Raw genomic sequence first — 16,316 nt, 5'->3', positions numbered from 1 at the left:
GCTGTCCTTGCCCTAATTACTGACAGCAACCAAACCGAACAAGCCGACCGACACAAGCTCAACATTCGACAGCTTTCATTCAAACGACGCAAACTCGAGCCTCTTGTCGCCGTGCTGGCAGAAGTTCCCACCTCGCCTCGACCCCTTCCGCGGCTGGGCCTGGCCCGTCAAATACTGGCGGGACTCGTCTATACCTTCAAGCCGTCGGCCAAAAAAGGCTCGAAAACTGCAGGCCCCGCCAACCAGCGTGCAGAGTCTTTTGCCGGCGGAGCAAATACTACTGACAATGGAAACCGGCAACGCCAGCGACTGGCTGAACATGTCGACGGTCAAAGAGCGAGTTGGCCCTCGCGGGATCCACAACGTCCCGTCTGCCCCCAGATGAGGACCCAGCAGCCCAAGGGCGTGGATTTTGTCAACGGAGGAACCAATGGACTCGGCAATACCTAATCGGAGGACTCGGATGATACGGACGCATGGCGCGGTCCCTTGCCGTGGTAGAGACTACGGGTTGGAGGTCTTTGCATAGCAAGAATATAGAGGCTTACACTTGAGAGAGGATTTAGAAGACAGCTGAGAACGGAATACATAAGCTCTGATTCGTCCCCCCTCCCCCCCCTCTCTCCTCTACGGTGACCCCCATACGACTCTGTATCATCAGCAATCAGTCGCTGCCGCAGTGGCTAGACCGGACCAGAAAGGAACATGGGTAGTATTCGTTCCTTTAGACCACTCCCGTAGCCTCAAGTCAAAGCTTGTCAAGGTTCGTGTGAGTCTCAGCAGCAACCGCAATGAAGGAAGAGCAGGACAATATTTGCCGTTCTTTCAGGCAGGGTAAGCCGAGGCGTTTCAGCAAACCAAGTAGACGGAGACGTCGAACCGCCTTAAAAGATCATAGATGACCGTTTGCATGATGGATTGTTAGGGGGTTAGAACCGACAACTCGGGAAGGTAGGTAACTAGGCACAGTGGATGTGAACTCTGTGCGAGGACTGCTCTAGACTGAGGAGAGTATTGGGGAAATTCCCCTAAAGTGTCCTAGCCAAATACCAATGTAGGTTACTCGGAAATGACACAAACGTGTCAGACGCTTGAGTTCTGTTCAAGTTTGGGCTTACTCTCGAGCAGGATGTTAAGGATATATATAAGCACCGTATATATAGATGCCAGAGAGCCTTTACTACTAGGGCTACATGTCACGATTCTGCCTAGTCAACGAGTTGGTCGACGTGCGATAAGCTCGGGGTCCTAGGCAAGGTCCTCGGAGCTCAAGACTCCGATTTCGCTGTTCCTGATATGGCACAGAAGAAAAGACCAGGGTGGAAGATTTTGTACCTTGCCGATTTTGCTAGAACCGAGATCGTCGCAGGAAGTAGGCACGAAACTGTACCGCCAGGATACGACTCTTTATACTATTAGTGGTCAAGTGTTACTTACTAGACGTAAGAGAGGTGGTGATAACTTTGGTGAAGGATGGCGAAGATGGTGCGAAAAGAAGTAGTTGATCGTTGAGAGGTGAGGAAATGAAGACGCCGGGAGGGGCAGGTAGAGAAATAATCAATGACAAGATTCTTGACGTGACAATTACACAATTTCGGCTGAAGCACTGCACTACCAGAGAGCTCGACCGTAAGGTAGATTAGGGGAGAGTACCGACCGATGTCTTCAACATCTCTGTGAGGTGTCGGTCACGACGTCGTGTCAAGCTACACTATGCCATTTGAAGTTATCAGCCCTCTTCTTGCGCAGCCCGCAAATCAAGGTTTTACGCAATGCGTGTGGGAAAAGCCACACTGCCTGCCCATTGGCCAAAAAAACACGCATGTGCTGAAGCGCAGGCACAGTTAAAACCCCGCTTTTTCGGGGTTATTAAACACAGCCCCCAGCCGAGAGGCCGCGGGATTTTGAGTTGCTTCTTCTTTTATTTTTCTGCTTCTACATATGCAATACGACCCGGCTGGAGGGATATCCGACTACCTTACCTTTCCTCAAGCATTCCCACCAATTATCAGCCTTCGGAAAAGTGAACACCGACAGGCCGAAAACCCATCTTCTTATATGCTACCTACCTCCCCAATTAATTATCGCGATTAAAAGAAATGGCCAGCGAGCCTTTCGATTGGAAGTGGTTTTACAACCCTGATCCGGACGAGTGGATGAAGAAACGGTTCCGGGCCATGCTAAATTTAGAGCAAGTGCAAACATATCTAAGGTCAAAGTCGTTGCTCATAGGGCCCGATAGAGACGCACCTCAAAAGGTATAATTACCAGGGCAAACCAAGAAAAAAACCTTTGCGCTGATACGTGTCTAGAATGGGGAAACACAATGCCTTGTTTGTGACAAGCTCCTGTGCGTGTTAACAAGTGCGTCGCCGTTCTGGTTTGAGCTCGGTTCCCCGTCTAATCTACTTCGGTCGTCGTGCCGATTCCACACACCAATCATCCTACACTCCATCGCCGCAGGTGTGAACCGAACGCACGTTGAATCCTTGAAACCGCCCAACCCGTGTGTGGATTCTCCTGTGCATGCCTCGAGGCACCACTCGCCCGGGTCTCTTTTGGTGTTCCAGGACGGCCTCGTTCACACATCCTATCACTCGGTCCGAAAAGATGTGCAACTCCAAGGCCACGGGAAGCTTATTAATCGTGAATGGATTGATACGGGGCTTCTCCGCTCCTGGAAGCGGTCTTGTCTCGAGGACCACGGCGACCGCTGCGATTTCGCCCTGCCAAAGGCAGCGTCAGAACTCCTCACCCAGCGACCCCAGCTTCTCATCGACACGTGGCGAATGTGCCTCACGGACGCGTCTGGAGACCAATCCTACATCGCCCTCAGCTACGTCTGGGGAAACTGCAACACTTTCAGAACCTCGACTAAGAATCTCACCGAGTTGAAAAGGGACCATGCGCTCTCGCATGCCATTCGAGATTCTTCGATTCCAAACACCATTGTGCACGCCATGCATTTTGTCGGTATCCTGGAGGAGCGCTACCTATGGGTTGACGCCCTCTGTATCGTCCAAGACGACGACGCATCAAAACACCAGCAATTGCGCAGCATGGCATCTATCTATGCGAACTCGGTCCTGACCATCATCGCTGCCGAAGGCCATGATGCGAACCACGGCATATGCGGACTGCGGAATGTGTCCGAGCCCAGGAACTGCCAACAACACGTCTTCCAACTTCCCGGGGATACTGACATAATACACGTCCCGTGGCCCGAGATGTACGACAAGACTTGGTTCAGCCGGGGCTGGACCTTTCAAGAGTGGCTCTTCTCCTCGCGGCGACTGATGTTTGGCGACGCGAGAGTCCGATGGCAGTGTCCCTGCAGTAACTGGCAGGAAGATGTCGACCACCTTTCCGGTCTCGACGTGGCCCCTTTTCCAATCGGCCCCGACGACGATCGCGTTCTGACCAGAGCCCTCTCGAGCACATGGCCAAACATTGAAACGTATGCAAGCATTGTGCAATATTACAACACGCGCAAGTTCTCGCTAGAGGAAGATGTTCTGCCCGCCTTCTCCGGAATCACGTCGCTACTGGTATCCACATTCGACGGAGGCTTCCTCTACGGCCTGCCGGAAATGTTCTTCGACGATGCCTTGCTCTGGTTGCCCTTTCCCCGTGTCACAAGACGCATTGCAACAGACACCAGTGCTCCGTTCTTACGAGGCTCCCTCCTCCCAAGCTGGTCCTGGATGGGCTGGTGTGGCGAGATCGACGGCTTGAGCTGGTTGGGCGGTCAGAGCAATATAGTAATGTCCCAAGAGGGGGGCGTGCGGATACTGGAGTCGGTGGAGTGGTCGACGGGCTTCCCGTCGGCATCTGCCCAACAGAGAAGAAGAATTGTCCCGTCGGGACGCAAGTACTCGGAGATATCTGACAACGATCCCGTCCCGCCCGGATGGACTCGCCATCAACAAGAAGATGGGTCTACTGTCTACACGCATCCGAAAAACCCAAATGCCCTCTACAGCTATCCAATCCCCATGTCAAGCACGCTGAACGAACTCCCCGGCTCGCAGCCGACGCACCCACAGACCCCGCTCTTGTTCTTCACCACAACAAGAGCCTGGCTGCACGGAATACGTTACAAGGGGAACCATCGTCCAGGCGTCACCCTGAGATGCGAAGACGGGTCGTGGGCCGGATTCCTGAACCTGCACAACTACCAGACGGCCCGGAAGTTCCCAGTCACAGGCCGTGGGGAAATGGTTGAGCTACTCGCCATATCCACGGGAGCCGTAACACACGACGGCTACGCCCCCCAGCTCGACGAGATGAAGATGGCAGAACGGCCTCGGGACGGGGGTGAGTACCGTTTCGTCAATGTTCTCTTCGTTACCTGGGACGATGGCGTCGCGTACCGGCAAGGACTTGGGCGTGTGCTGGCCTCCGTCTGGGAGTCGGCAGAGCGTGAGTCGGTTGATGTCACTCTCGGGTGACCGACGCACAGCTATCTGTCCATCTGAATAATTACAGCGAAGTGCGGTGGCATAATCATCACATCCAGAACAGATTGCAGGCCGTGGGATCGACCATCCCGAAAGAGCTGCGGCCCATGGGAGCACCCCGCCGTATCCGTAAAGTGGACAGCCGAGATCTACCTATGTAAGACCTTATTTGGAATCATTTGGAGACGCTGTGGAGAACCGAACAGAACTCGTGCTGACTGACGTTGTAGTTCGAATCCTCCGGGGTTAACAGATCGGCCCACATCGGATTTCGACGGGCAAGCCCGGATATACTAGGCTCGGGCATAATAAGCCTGCGCCGCAAGCCAATAGCAGCGCTGCAATCCTTGCCTCTGGTGAGCAGTACAACGGCGTTAACAAGCTCACCCTGATCCCATTGGCTGTGGCGACCGAAGTACCGGAACGGGATGTAATGTAACCTCTTGGCTGGCCCAGTCCGAGTTGATGTCTATATGACAAGTCCGAGCAGCCATTCTCCAGTATAAATAAAACCTCCAACGTCTCACACCCACAAGATTCCAGTCTTGCACTCTAATTAGCAAAGCAAGAAACCATCATCTCCATCACATCCAACAAGCAAGCAACAACTAGAAACACCTCGTCCACCCTCACACACTCTCTCCCGACCAACCCAATAAGAAACTCACACAACACCCCAAAAATGGCGACAGCACAAGAAGCCACGCAGGGCAAGAGCGCCAGCGGCGCGCCGCACCTGTCGCAGGCGCACGGCATCCCGTTCCCTAAGTACTTCGCAGCACTAGCAGCGACGTACAACGCTCAGACGGGCGACACGACGCGCAGCTTGTTCGCAGCCGCGCTGGACGACATCACCGCCCAGGTGCCGCTCACATCAACGTCGCGGGTGCACGACAACGCGGCGGGCCCGGGCACGGCGGCGTCGGTGCTGGTCGACCGGCTTACCCCGGATTCTCTGCCCAATATCCTCGTGACGGACCGGGTGGCGGCCATGGTCTCGGCTGCGCGCGAGTCGTTCGCGCACGTGCCTTCGGTAACCGCGGCCGAGATGGACAGCCTCGCGCTGAGCGGGGTCGTGGATAGCTCGGTGACGCACAGCATCCTCAACTTCAGCATCTTCGCGATATCGGACCCGCTGCGGTGCGTGCGCGAGGTGCGGCGGACGCTGGCGGGCGGCGGCGGCGGCGTCGCGGCGCTGCTGACCTGGCGCCGCTTTGGTGCGGGCGAGATCGTGCGCGCAGCGCAGGCGCTCGTGCGGCCGGACTTGCCGCCGATGGCGTATCCGCATCCAGAGTTCTGGCAGCCCGGCGTTCTGGCGGCGCTGGCGGTCGAGGCCGGGTTCGACGAGGCGAACGTCACGGTGCTGGAGAAGAGCGTCGTGGTCGGGCCCGGGCCGCAGCTGGACGGCCTACGCGGGTTCTGGGCGAGCGACTTTGTCAAGCCCGCCAGGGTCGGCTGGACTGATGAGGAAGTGGCCCGGTGGCCGGCGGCCGTCGAGCAGGCCGTCCAGGCCGAGATTGACGCTCGCGGCGGTGTCTTGTTTCAGGCGTATGTGGTGTTGGCGAGGACGTAAACGAGACGGCATCTCATACGGGAAACGAAGAGGACGGTAATTAGACAGTAGATTAGACTATTGGGTTTAGCTAGGAATTGAACATACTTTCATCCTTCATCCCTTAAGCCGCCAAATCACCGCTAACGGCTTACGCACACGAATGCCTTTAAGAACCGCACTTTTATCTCTTTGTACCAGTGGCTTGAATCCGTATTATGGACTTTCCTTTCGCAATATTTTCCTATCTTTCTCGTGCGAAACCAAGCACTTGGTCCCATATAATCACCCTAAATTTTATAGCGAAATCAAGTCTAGACTAGACCAAAATGCATATTTGGGTAGTAAAGTAAAGAACAAGGTAATACACCAAAGAAAGAATAAAGAAAAAATACAAATATACAACTATCAACGCGGGGGTATTTACAACAATAACAATACTACGATACTCATGAAATAAAGGGGTAGTCTAGTAAATAAAGCCCATGACCGAAATACACATACTAAAAATATCGTCAAATATTGACCTAATGAATAGTTAAAGTTCCAAGACTTGGAGTGATGATACTACTTGGAGTGACGATACTCCTTGGAGTAATGATACCACTTGGAGTGATGATACCAATACGGACAGGAGAAATAATTATGCCACATGCATTCTATATACGCGGCCGTGATAAACGCCTCGACCAAAGTTCCGCATCATATCGTAAACTTTTTCTTGCCCACGTGCTGCCCCACTCTAAAACATCGTAGCCCCCTGAAAAGGCAATTCGCCCTATAAACGCCAGCCATCAATAATATACGTACCTATACAATATGCAAATGACGTGCGAATATGCTATCGTCCGTCCCTTGCCGTGCCTCAATCCGACGACCTTGCCGTACCTGCTTAGTCTTAGGCCGACGACTTTGCCTTACACCCGCGCCTACGCCGCACCCCTTCCACCCGATCTGCGTCACCCCTCCCAAAATCACAGGGGTCCTCCAAACGGGTCGTCGAGACCCTTGGCGACCTTTCGTCTCTTAGCGTCTCGGGCCGCTTCGCCAAACACGGCGGCGTCGTCGTCGACCGTCCCTCCGCGGTCTTCCGGATCTCCGTCGTCGGAGTCTCCCTTCTTGAGGGCCTCTTCGCGCCGTGCTCTTTGCAGCGCAACAAGGTTCGAGCGGTCCGGATCGCGACACTTTTTGAGCTTCTTCTTGATGGGAAGAATCAGGTCTTGGTACATGTCTTTCTGTGGCAATTGTCAGAGACGGGTCTGAGAAGTACGAGTGAGGCAGGGGTAGTAAGGTTAGCTTACGCTCTGCCAGTGTTCTTTGCTTCGTTCCGGCATTTCATGCGCCATCATCTCCCTACACGCTTCGATGGTCCCGAGTACCTTGTCCCGGATCTGCTGCCCTATGATGGCTTCTTTGTTTTGGCCCTTGGGCTGATGACTATCATTCGGTGCACCATCGCCGCCATTTGTAGGCGTGCCTTTGTTAGCTGGCGGGGTGATATGGTGGAAGGTTTCATGTATAAGTCGTTCGGCCAGCTCGCGATCGGCAAGCGATAACGCGGCCAGCATGATCTGGCTCGGTGTGTAGTGGAAGTAGGCGTCGGTGACCAACGAGCTGAATCTCAGTATCGACTTGGCACGCTCCTCGGCAGCTCGGATACGTTCCTCCTGTCGATGAGAAATATCAGCAACTAGGCTAAACAATGGTATAGATTTATGGGCACGGAGCGGAAGTAATTTGACCCACCTTGATATCGCCGAGCCTTCGGAGCTCCATCCCAGCGCCTATAAGCGGGCGAAAAGGGTGCCTAACATCAAAGGCAAAGCGGATGCCTTGACAAAACAGAAATTCGCCGGCGAGGATGTCCTCGGGTTGCTTTTTTAGACTTCGAAAAGAGCCCATTTTGAGAAAGCTAGGTGGCAACACTCTTGGTCAGCAGTCTATTCGGTGATTCTTCCCGGGCTACCCTTCGAAATCCCTCTCCAACCCCTCTGCCCATGGCAGAACTCGCAGTCGAGAGAGTGGCTGAGACGGAAGCGGAAGGGGGCCTGACTCACTCGGTAACCCTCGTAAACCACCCTTCTGCCTTGCAGGCAAAAAAGAGCGCGACAATCATCATGTCCTGCGGGGAGTATGTCATGATGCTGTTGGTGATGTAGAACCTGCGGAAGAAGGCGGCGGCCGTGGCGCAGATTTCGTCTGACAACCCCGTGGCGCTGCCGGCGCCCAGCAGCTGCGTCGTGTAGAAGGTAGTCATTAGGGACTCGTCGGCGACCGTCAGGAACTCGGGTAGGCGGAAAGACGCGCCGTCCGGGTCGGGCGTGTTCGCATTCGACGTTGAGGCGGACCGGTCATTATTGTTCTTCTCCGACGAAGACGACGCCCGGGAGAGGCGCTCCGAGATGCTCGCCCGCGCCAGGGAGTTGGACTTCTCGCGCAGCGATGCTAGCTCCGCGCGAGAGAAGGACCATAGTCGGTATTGTGACGAGAGCCGGTATCGCGCATCTTCGGTGGCCATGGCTGGCGGGGGTGACGGCCCCGCGGGTTGGGTGGAGGGGTGCGCAGGCGAATGGATCGTAGCTCGGAGCGATGGAAGGGAGGGCTAAAGTGGAATTTGGGCGGTGGAATTTGATCGCATTTCGGGTCAATCGAACAGAATTGTTCAACGAAATAAGGCGCAGGGAGAGTCTGGCCTGTCTTCCGCTACCGTCGCAGTAAGCTCGACCCTTTTTTCTGGACGTCGAGGTAGCTGTTTTTTTGGGTTGCTGCACTGCGATGGAGGGGAAGCTTGACGACTTCCCGGCCTCGAAGAGTGGATGAACAAAGAAAACCCCGAAGTGGGGCTCCTGTTAGACGCAATAAAAGTCTGTGCGCTGTAATCATAGGCTGTCAACGGCTCAGAGAGCGGAGAGAAGACCGAAATTCACACAACAAGGGGACGAGAGTTATTTATGTAAGTGATACTTTCGTTCATAATCTACGTAGTTGGGGTTAACAGGATTACCACTTAAAAGTCCAAAGGTCCAAAAAGCTTGAGGATAAACGCCTTCCCACCAGGTCGCGGATCCAGTCCATCCAGTCCCACTGAGGCTAATCAACATGGCAACCACCTCACCAACAACCGAGCGCCGCCCATAATTAACACGCTAGCACTAATAATCACAACTCCCTTCTCTGTTAATATAATCCTCCTCCTTAAAGAGTCAAATGACAAGGCATGAGAGCAAAGGGATACTCTTTGCCTGCCGTCGAGTCTAGCTCACCCCGCGTAAAGCCCCATTCTGTCCGGGATGTTGCCAAACATGTCCAGGACAGACAGCGAACTTAATGCATCGACCGATATGCACTGGCAGCTCCATGCTAGGCGCCGTGGCGGCACATCTAGTATCCGAGTTCTCGTCTTGCCGGAACAGGAGGCGCGGGCTTCTTGGAACGGCTTGGCGGGGGCGGGGGCGGCGCCTTGCGTGATCCTAAACCGCCGTTGCCGCTCACCCCGACATGACTGGAAGTGCGACTCAAGCTGCCGACACTTGTGGCCGGGCTCTCGCTGCGGTTGGCCCAGTCTGGACTCCCGCTGTCGCTGGTAGTGTCGTCGTCGCGGTCGCGATCCCCAAAGACGTCATCTCTCGTCGTCACGATCCTGGTGACAGGACGCAGCTGATTGCGCAGGGTTCCGACGTTGGGGCCGACGTTCTGGTTGACCACCGCGTAGTTCGAGGTGGGTGTGTTTGCACCAGAGATGCGCCCACCGATGCGTTCACGGTCCAGGCTTGCTCCGCCCTGGAAGGTGTTCGCTTTGCTAATAGTTGGGCGGATTGGGGCATCTTGGTGCTGCTGGTTCTGCGGCTGCACAGAGAGGCCCACCCGAGATGTGTTGCCGCGAATAGGCATGCGGACGGGTGGCGCGACGTCAAGCTCCATCTCGTCGGCTTCGTAGATGTTGCGGCTGTTGGTCCGCGAAAGTCGCTCCGTGTAACTGCGCGCCGTGTTTGATCGGCTTCTGCCTGTGGGGCGACGTTCAACGGCGCTGCCATAGCTGCTGGATACACCGGCCATTGCTGTTCCGGCCCAGTTGTTGCGCACGCGTCTGAGCTCCTCAGCGCACCTCTCATGGTAGTCGAGCTCGGCATCCATAAACTGCGTCAAGTCCCGCACGCTGTCGACTTCGGCGTCCCTGATGTCCTGCATGCGGCGCAGGACGTCTTCCGAGGACTCCTCGTATTTGGCCTTGGCAGTGCGGAGCTCTTCCTCGAGGCGGAAATCATCCCGCTTCGATTTCTGCATCTTGGTTATGCTCGCGTCGTAGGCTAGACGGCGACTCTCGAGCTTCTTGCGTGAGGCCTGGGCGGTCTGTCAGCGACATAGTTGTGGTGACTGCGGAGGTGTGTGGGCACTAACTTGGTACTCTTTCATCATGGCCAGAGACCTCTCCAGGGACTCGAGCCATGTAGCGGTTGCTTCGTTGACAAACGACTCCTGGATACCAGATACCCGCTCGTTGGCGCGGCCCATTGCTATTAAACAGTTGCCGAATTCCGAATCTGACTGAAACTCCTCGCCGTGGGCCATCATGGTGCGGCCCAAGTAGCTAGCTGGGAGACCCTTCTCTTTGTCGTCGGCGAGCTCTCCGCGGCGGCCAAGCCATTTGACATACATGTTCATCGACTTTTGCATGCGCTCCATGCCTGTGCAGATGAACCGGGTTAGCAAGGGACGCATGCTATTGCAGCGACAGACCCTCGTGCAGGCTTACCGTCAAATCTGAGCGCCATTTCGGTTTCGAGTTGCTTGAAGTCTTCTGGCATCGTGGTCTTGGCTTCGGAGCCCATCTTCTCGCCCGCCCATTGGAAGGCGCGGTCAAACTTTTTGGTGATATTCATGGTGGGTGGCGGTGTTCGATAGCAACGAGGAGTCTTGACTGTTGTGTGTAGACTGCAGGACGGACGGCTGTGTAGAGAAGAATCGAGGGATAACGGCGACTGTTGCAAATCCGGACGCTAATTGTATATTTTGTGGTGGCCGGCACTGGAGATGGCAGCCGAAAAGGTTGGGCTTTCCAACCTCCGAGAATACGTCAGGGGTGGTTGGTGTGATGCTGTAATGAGTGCGACGGCTTCTGGGATTGCAATGTAGCACCCACGTATTGCGTCTCGGTCCAAAGCAGCCTGGCCCAAATTCCTGCAGGTAACCAAAGTGAAGTGGCAGACACAAGATCAAAAAGAGAGACCAAGAAGCGTACAAAGGGGGTAGGTGGGAGAAAGGCTTGATATGTACCGATAGCAGAGCAAAGGAGTGGAAATGGTGCGGTGGCAATACCTGGAAGATGTACTGTGGTATCTTTTTTCTTGCGACACCGCAAAAACGGGTGAATTGAGATCCCCAGTTTAAGCCAGTCTTATCGCTGCAACCAGGGGCGGGGGCAGGCGGGCCAGTGATTTCCCACGATTCCCACGATTGCCCACTCAGTACTTGCAGAGCGCTAAGGCACACTTGCACCTACTGCAGGGGTCAGTCAACGTCAATGCCACTAACACGGCCGTAGAGCGGGGCAAAGGCCCAGGTCTTAATGGATGCGCACACCATGACAACAATACCCCATCCCGGGAAATCCAACCGAAGTGGGAAAATAATTTAATCCTCCAAGTGCGATTCTATTTCCTGGGTGCGCAGCTGCCCAGAAAGCCGGAGTGTGGAAGGTGCGATGCGCGAACTCACACATCCACACTGGTAGCATCCACTGCACCATTTCATTGCTATGGCGATACCGTTACAGTATCGTCCCATGGACCATGTTCATTAATACACCGCTTAAGGGGACAGATACTGTATGAATGTATGTACACACACACATACTGCACCACGCAATACTCCTTCGGTGACGGACTGGCCGAGGGGGCCAGTGAACCAACGTGCAGCACCCGGCGCCGGCCGCCGGCCCAACCTGCCCATTTAAACGCGCAATTTTCCATTTGTCGCAGTCGCTCTGGCGAATAATGATGGCGACTGGCGGACCACGGCGCCGGCGCGCTCTGCACTTTGGGCACCTTCTCGATTGACAGTGGTCCGAATTAGGGACGTCTCAGCTCTCAGATACGGATGAGGAAGGCGCGCGAGTCCACAAGGGCCCCAGCCTTGGCTATCCTATTTGCCTGATCGAAACGCTCAGTGGGACGGTTTCTGCGTTGTATGGCAAGCGGCGGCCGTCTTTGCGACCATTTGCCTGCCGTTGCATCAGAGTCGCTGGTTCCTGGACCCCGGAAAATAGCAGCATGACAGGGTCGTTCTGGGTCTCCCCAGCCAAGCGGTTCCCGATTTTGAGGAGGCGCAGCATCTCCGCCCCCACAAGTCTAGTCTATTGCCTCTAGCTAGCGTGTCATCTCAACAGACACGTTTCTCGGCGTGTTTCAATGGGACGATGCGATGGGCCTGCGGATGCGCTTCAAAGAAAATTCCCACACAAGCTCAAGGATCGGAGCTGGCTGGGCATCGCTCGGGAAAGGACGCCCACCAACTGGAGATTAGTGGCCACCGTCATGCGCTTGTCGTTGCAATCTCGTCTCGGCCGCGATTTGTCTTCGGGCCGCCAAATGTCTCCCCCACCCACATGTTCGCGGTGCAATAGCCTAAAAGAGCTACCGTATCCCCCTCTCGCCATGACTGCCATGGCTACACATCACGACATGCACCTTCTTCAAAGAGGACTCTGGGCGCTGGAATTCCGGCCCGAAAAGAACGCAAGTGGTGTGCGACTAATCCCCTGCCATCTCCTGCGATGCCGTAATACTATTCCATTGATCAGAGACTCTCGGACTTTGGCGCCGACGGATTCGCGCTTAGTATTCCGTATGCCAGTCCAGCGGCATCGAATGACCGGGGGCCCAAGCAGGGGGAAAGAGCTGCCCTGAGCTTTTGACGCCAAGGTGTAAAAATGGAAACCAGAAAAAGCCACCATCTCACAACATCTTCACCGGGCCCGGCGCTCAGACTAAACGCTGCAGAGCCGCCAAACCCATGTGCCTCTCCTTGGTCGCCAATCGTGTGGCCAGGCCATGGCAAGTCCCGAAACGCATTCTCCCTTTTGCGTCACGCTGAGCCAGACCTTGCGATTTTAAGCTGTGGTCAAACCGCCCCGGAAAGTGGGCTCTGGCTTGGGTGCATGTTTCAGCCTCAACGGGGTACCTCCAATCGTCGCGTTCCCGCCAGCTGGGCCGGCTTGTGTCGGCGAGCCGCTAATCCAATCGACGGGGAACATTTTCTGCCGCCAGCTCCTTTTTTTTTTTTTTTTCTTAATCGCTGTTCGGATCCGATGATTTGTTTGTCTTTGGCTGGAAAAGACGCGGCGACCGACTAGCCTCGGTGTGGTTACCCAACAGGCAAACAACCTAAAACATCGTCACACGTTGCAGCAGAGAAAGCCTTGTCTGTCTCTGGTGTCGGCCGGAACAAACCGTCGCCCAAATTGCGACTTCTAGAACGTAGGCGTTGTTGCTAGCGCCTCGTCACCGTCTCGTTCTCGTGGGGCCCTCGTTGCAGGGCTGATCTCTTATGCGCGCGGTGATCTATCTTTGGATGCCAAGACTGCCAAATGCCGTGTTCCTGCATGCTATCCCTCTGTCCCTCAGGTCGAGAATCACATCCGCTCAGATCCGCGCGCTGATCTAGTTGGTAATTATTCGTCCTCGCTCCGGGGATGCTTCCGAGAATGCCTGTCTGTCTGGGCTCGTCGTCAACGATCCACCACGCGCCCGCCATTCGCAGCCCCGAACTGCTTGGTTTTGCAATGTCTCCAGACTCAATGCGGCGGCGTCTGGATAGACCTTGAATGCATGGGATACCTGTCCAGTTCATGAAACACCAAGGTGGGGTCCCATATCTGTGCATTAAAGTTGATGCCGGGGCGTTCCGACCACGGCCTCGCTGCACTAGATTCCCATATCCGGACACGCAGCTCAATGACGACAAGGAAGGGGAGAGTACAGATAACTAGCCCGGCACTGTAGTTCATCCTGCTGTGTCTTGCCCAACAGTGATCAAGCTTACGGACTTGACCTCCCGCTATGGATCTTTGCTTCTCTGGATCCTGAATATCTGTCAATACAGATGTCAACAAAGCTTGTACGAATATTTCGTACATGCATCCTAGTACTAGTCAAGACTCTGCAGAAACACTAGATCTTAACACCAGTACTTCGTACTCCGTCTGTCCAAAAGTTTAAGGTGCCGCCATTGACAAAGGACCTAATGATGCTATACTGTTACAAACGCCCCGGTGGAGGATGGCCCTGCCTTGGCAAAGGCGCCCCTCCAAATACATGCTCGTCGGCAAGCACAGAAAAACGCGGACGAGTGTTGACCACGGGTCTCACGCCAGGTTGTCTCGCCTCAGGCTCCCCACAATTATCAATGTCACATCTCATACGCCGTAAAAATAAAAAGCCCGTAGTTCCGTTTTCTCCTCTGTCCGCCGTACTTCTGCCGGCTTCCCGAACTAACACCTCTCAGACGGTCCCGCTGATGCTCAGTTCTCTTATCTCCTGCAGCACCTGCTCGACCCTGCTGTCCAGTTGGCCCTGGGCGTACTGCTCCCGCGTGTCGGCGTCGAGGTATTGCTGCACCTGCGCCATCCTGCTGTACGCCTCGGCGCAGAAGCGCAGCTGGATCTTGACGAGCGCCTCGAACGACGGGTCGAGGTAGGGTACGCGGAGGTCAATGAGCTGCGGCAGCTCCGTGCACAATTGTTCGTTGAGCTGTTCGTACGCTGCCTTGGCCATGTCCATATCCTTCTCAGCCCGCGGGAGCTTGGTCACGTCCTTGTCGGGCTTCTCGACGAGCTTCTTGACCTTGGCGCGCAGGGCGTCGTAGTCGAGCAGTTTATGACTGCGTTTCTTGATACCTGTCTCCGGGGGTGGATCATGTTAGAGGACGCATGCGGTGCTGAAGGGAAAAGACGAAAGAAGTGTTTTTAAAATCCAGCGAAACTGCGGGCGTGGGCCACGTACACTCATTCACGTCAGGAAAGTAGGCACAGAAGCGCGTAATGGGCTCCAGCACCGTCGTCCGGTACGGCCCGTCCAAGGCCTTGATCGTTTCCGCGTCGAGGTCTTCGACGGCCTGCTTGTAGCTCCTGCTGACGCCGTCCTTAGCCCCGGCGTCGCCGTAGAAAGCGTCAATCGTCTCGGCAATCCGCATTTGTGAGGCCGTCATCGCTACGCGCAAGGTTAGCTGGCGCCATCTCTTGTGACCCTGCCTCCCCTCCTGCTTGCTGGCTGTTTACCTCGTAGAGAATCGAGGTATCCCTTCGCCTCCTTCTGCAGCCGCAGTGACGCCGCCTCCATGGTCCTGAACCGCCTATCCAAAAGTTTAGCTCTTGGCCGTCACCCAACCCCCTCGGAAGATATCGTACCTCTCCTCAACCTCGTAGTCGCGGTCGTTCGTTTTCTCGACATGACCTATCGGAACCTCGGGTTAGCCACCTTCAGAGGTGAGGGGTCGACATACAAAACAAGAGAGGGTGACGAACCTGTCTTCATCATCACCTGCGTCGTCGCACGGTTGACATTTTTCTTGAAGCCTGCAAACAGGGAAGGCAATACATGTTAGACACATTTATTGGTGGTTGCGGCCGTGGCGGGGCGTGCATACCTGCCCACGACATGATGGGCAAACTGCGGGTTCTCGGGTCGAGGGCGACGTGGAAATATGGCCGAAAATAAAATCAGGAATGCTGAGTATTGCCGTGGAGCTCGTGCGCTCCAGGAGGTTGTCGATGTAGCTGTCGTCTGCTGGTGTTGAGAGGGCCGGGCCGAAAAAGCAAACCGCAAGAATGATGACTGCCGGCAAGTTCGCGGATCCTTGTCGTGCCTGGCTTGGGAAGGGGACAGCGGGTTTGCGGAGGGGTGACGACGTTGAGTGTGGCGGTGCCGTCCGCTGATTCCAGATTCCCCCGCCCAAACAATTTCCTCGACCCCAATTCCAGCGAGACATCAAGTGTGGCACAGGCAACAGCGACGTCAGCGCGACCATTGCAAAGCCACCCCTCGGCAAGGCGGGTCAAACCAGAACAGTAAGCACTGGGCGCAAGAGGGCCAGTGCGCGGCAGCTCCACTTCTAGGGTTTTCGACAGGATTTCCAATTCTCGGGGGTGGCACTTTAGTAGCAACAACACTGATTACCGAGCAAGTCGTGGGATATTCTGTCTTTAATGTCTCCGCACGCACCCTCCCGCGACTTCAACTTGCAATCTGCGAAAACCGAGATCGATATCCGCCGGGAGACAAGCACGACGACAACCAAGCTCGCGAGCC

General features: G+C 55.2%; 5 protein-coding genes across 5 annotated transcripts; 2 read left to right on the top strand and 3 right to left on the bottom strand.

The window, feature by feature from the left end:
• The first annotated feature begins 1,939 nt into the window (after positions 1–1,939).
• B0T26DRAFT_141104 (heterokaryon incompatibility protein-domain-containing protein) lies at positions 1,940–4,833 on the top strand. Its single transcript, XM_060433399.1, has 3 exons — positions 1,940–2,258; positions 2,313–4,617; positions 4,691–4,833. Exons 1-2 carry the CDS (start codon positions 2,100–2,102, stop codon positions 4,449–4,451), a joined length of 2,298 nt encoding a protein of 765 aa, XP_060300477.1. The 5' UTR covers positions 1,940–2,099; the 3' UTR covers positions 4,452–4,617; positions 4,691–4,833.
• Positions 4,688–6,132, top strand: B0T26DRAFT_765903 (uncharacterized protein). The gene has a single exon (XM_060446468.1). The coding sequence runs from the start codon at positions 5,143–5,145 to the stop codon at positions 6,031–6,033; it is 891 nt and encodes a 296-aa protein (XP_060300476.1). The 5' UTR covers positions 4,688–5,142; the 3' UTR covers positions 6,034–6,132.
• Positions 6,133–6,986: 854 nt separating this feature from the next.
• On the bottom strand, positions 6,987–8,628 carry B0T26DRAFT_847333 (cyclin-like protein; the record flags this gene model as incomplete). Its single annotated transcript, XM_060447600.1, has 4 exons — positions 8,070–8,628; positions 7,759–7,924; positions 7,314–7,679; positions 6,987–7,247 (listed from the first exon to the last, which is right to left on the bottom strand). Exons 1-4 carry the CDS (start codon positions 8,528–8,530, stop codon positions 6,987–6,989), a joined length of 1,254 nt encoding a protein of 417 aa, XP_060300475.1. The 5' UTR covers positions 8,531–8,628.
• A 270-nt stretch (positions 8,629–8,898) lies between these two features.
• B0T26DRAFT_695183 (uncharacterized protein) lies at positions 8,899–11,378 on the bottom strand. Its single transcript, XM_060441282.1, has 3 exons — positions 10,766–11,378; positions 10,411–10,697; positions 8,899–10,353 (listed from the first exon to the last, which is right to left on the bottom strand). Exons 1-3 carry the CDS (start codon positions 10,890–10,892, stop codon positions 9,394–9,396), a joined length of 1,374 nt encoding a protein of 457 aa, XP_060300474.1. The 5' UTR covers positions 10,893–11,378; the 3' UTR covers positions 8,899–9,393.
• A 3,132-nt stretch (positions 11,379–14,510) lies between these two features.
• On the bottom strand, positions 14,511–15,667 carry B0T26DRAFT_672262 (BAR domain-containing protein; the record flags this gene model as incomplete). The annotated part of the gene is made up of 6 exons (XM_060439430.1): positions 14,511–14,905; positions 15,012–15,218; positions 15,287–15,360; positions 15,416–15,461; positions 15,533–15,583; positions 15,655–15,667. The coding sequence occupies 6 exons, from the start codon at positions 15,665–15,667 to the stop codon at positions 14,511–14,513; spliced, it is 786 nt and encodes a 261-aa protein (XP_060300473.1).
• Positions 15,668–16,316: the final 649 nt, after the last annotated feature.

This window comes from Lasiosphaeria miniovina (assembly GCF_030549165.1).
Source record: "Lasiosphaeria miniovina strain SMH2392-1A chromosome Unknown B0T26scaffold_2, whole genome shotgun sequence".
Classification (NCBI taxonomy): Eukaryota; Fungi; Ascomycota; class Sordariomycetes; order Sordariales; family Lasiosphaeriaceae; genus Lasiosphaeria; species Lasiosphaeria miniovina.
The sequence above is the reverse complement of the archived record's forward strand: the minus strand, read 5'-3'. Positions and strand labels throughout refer to the sequence as shown.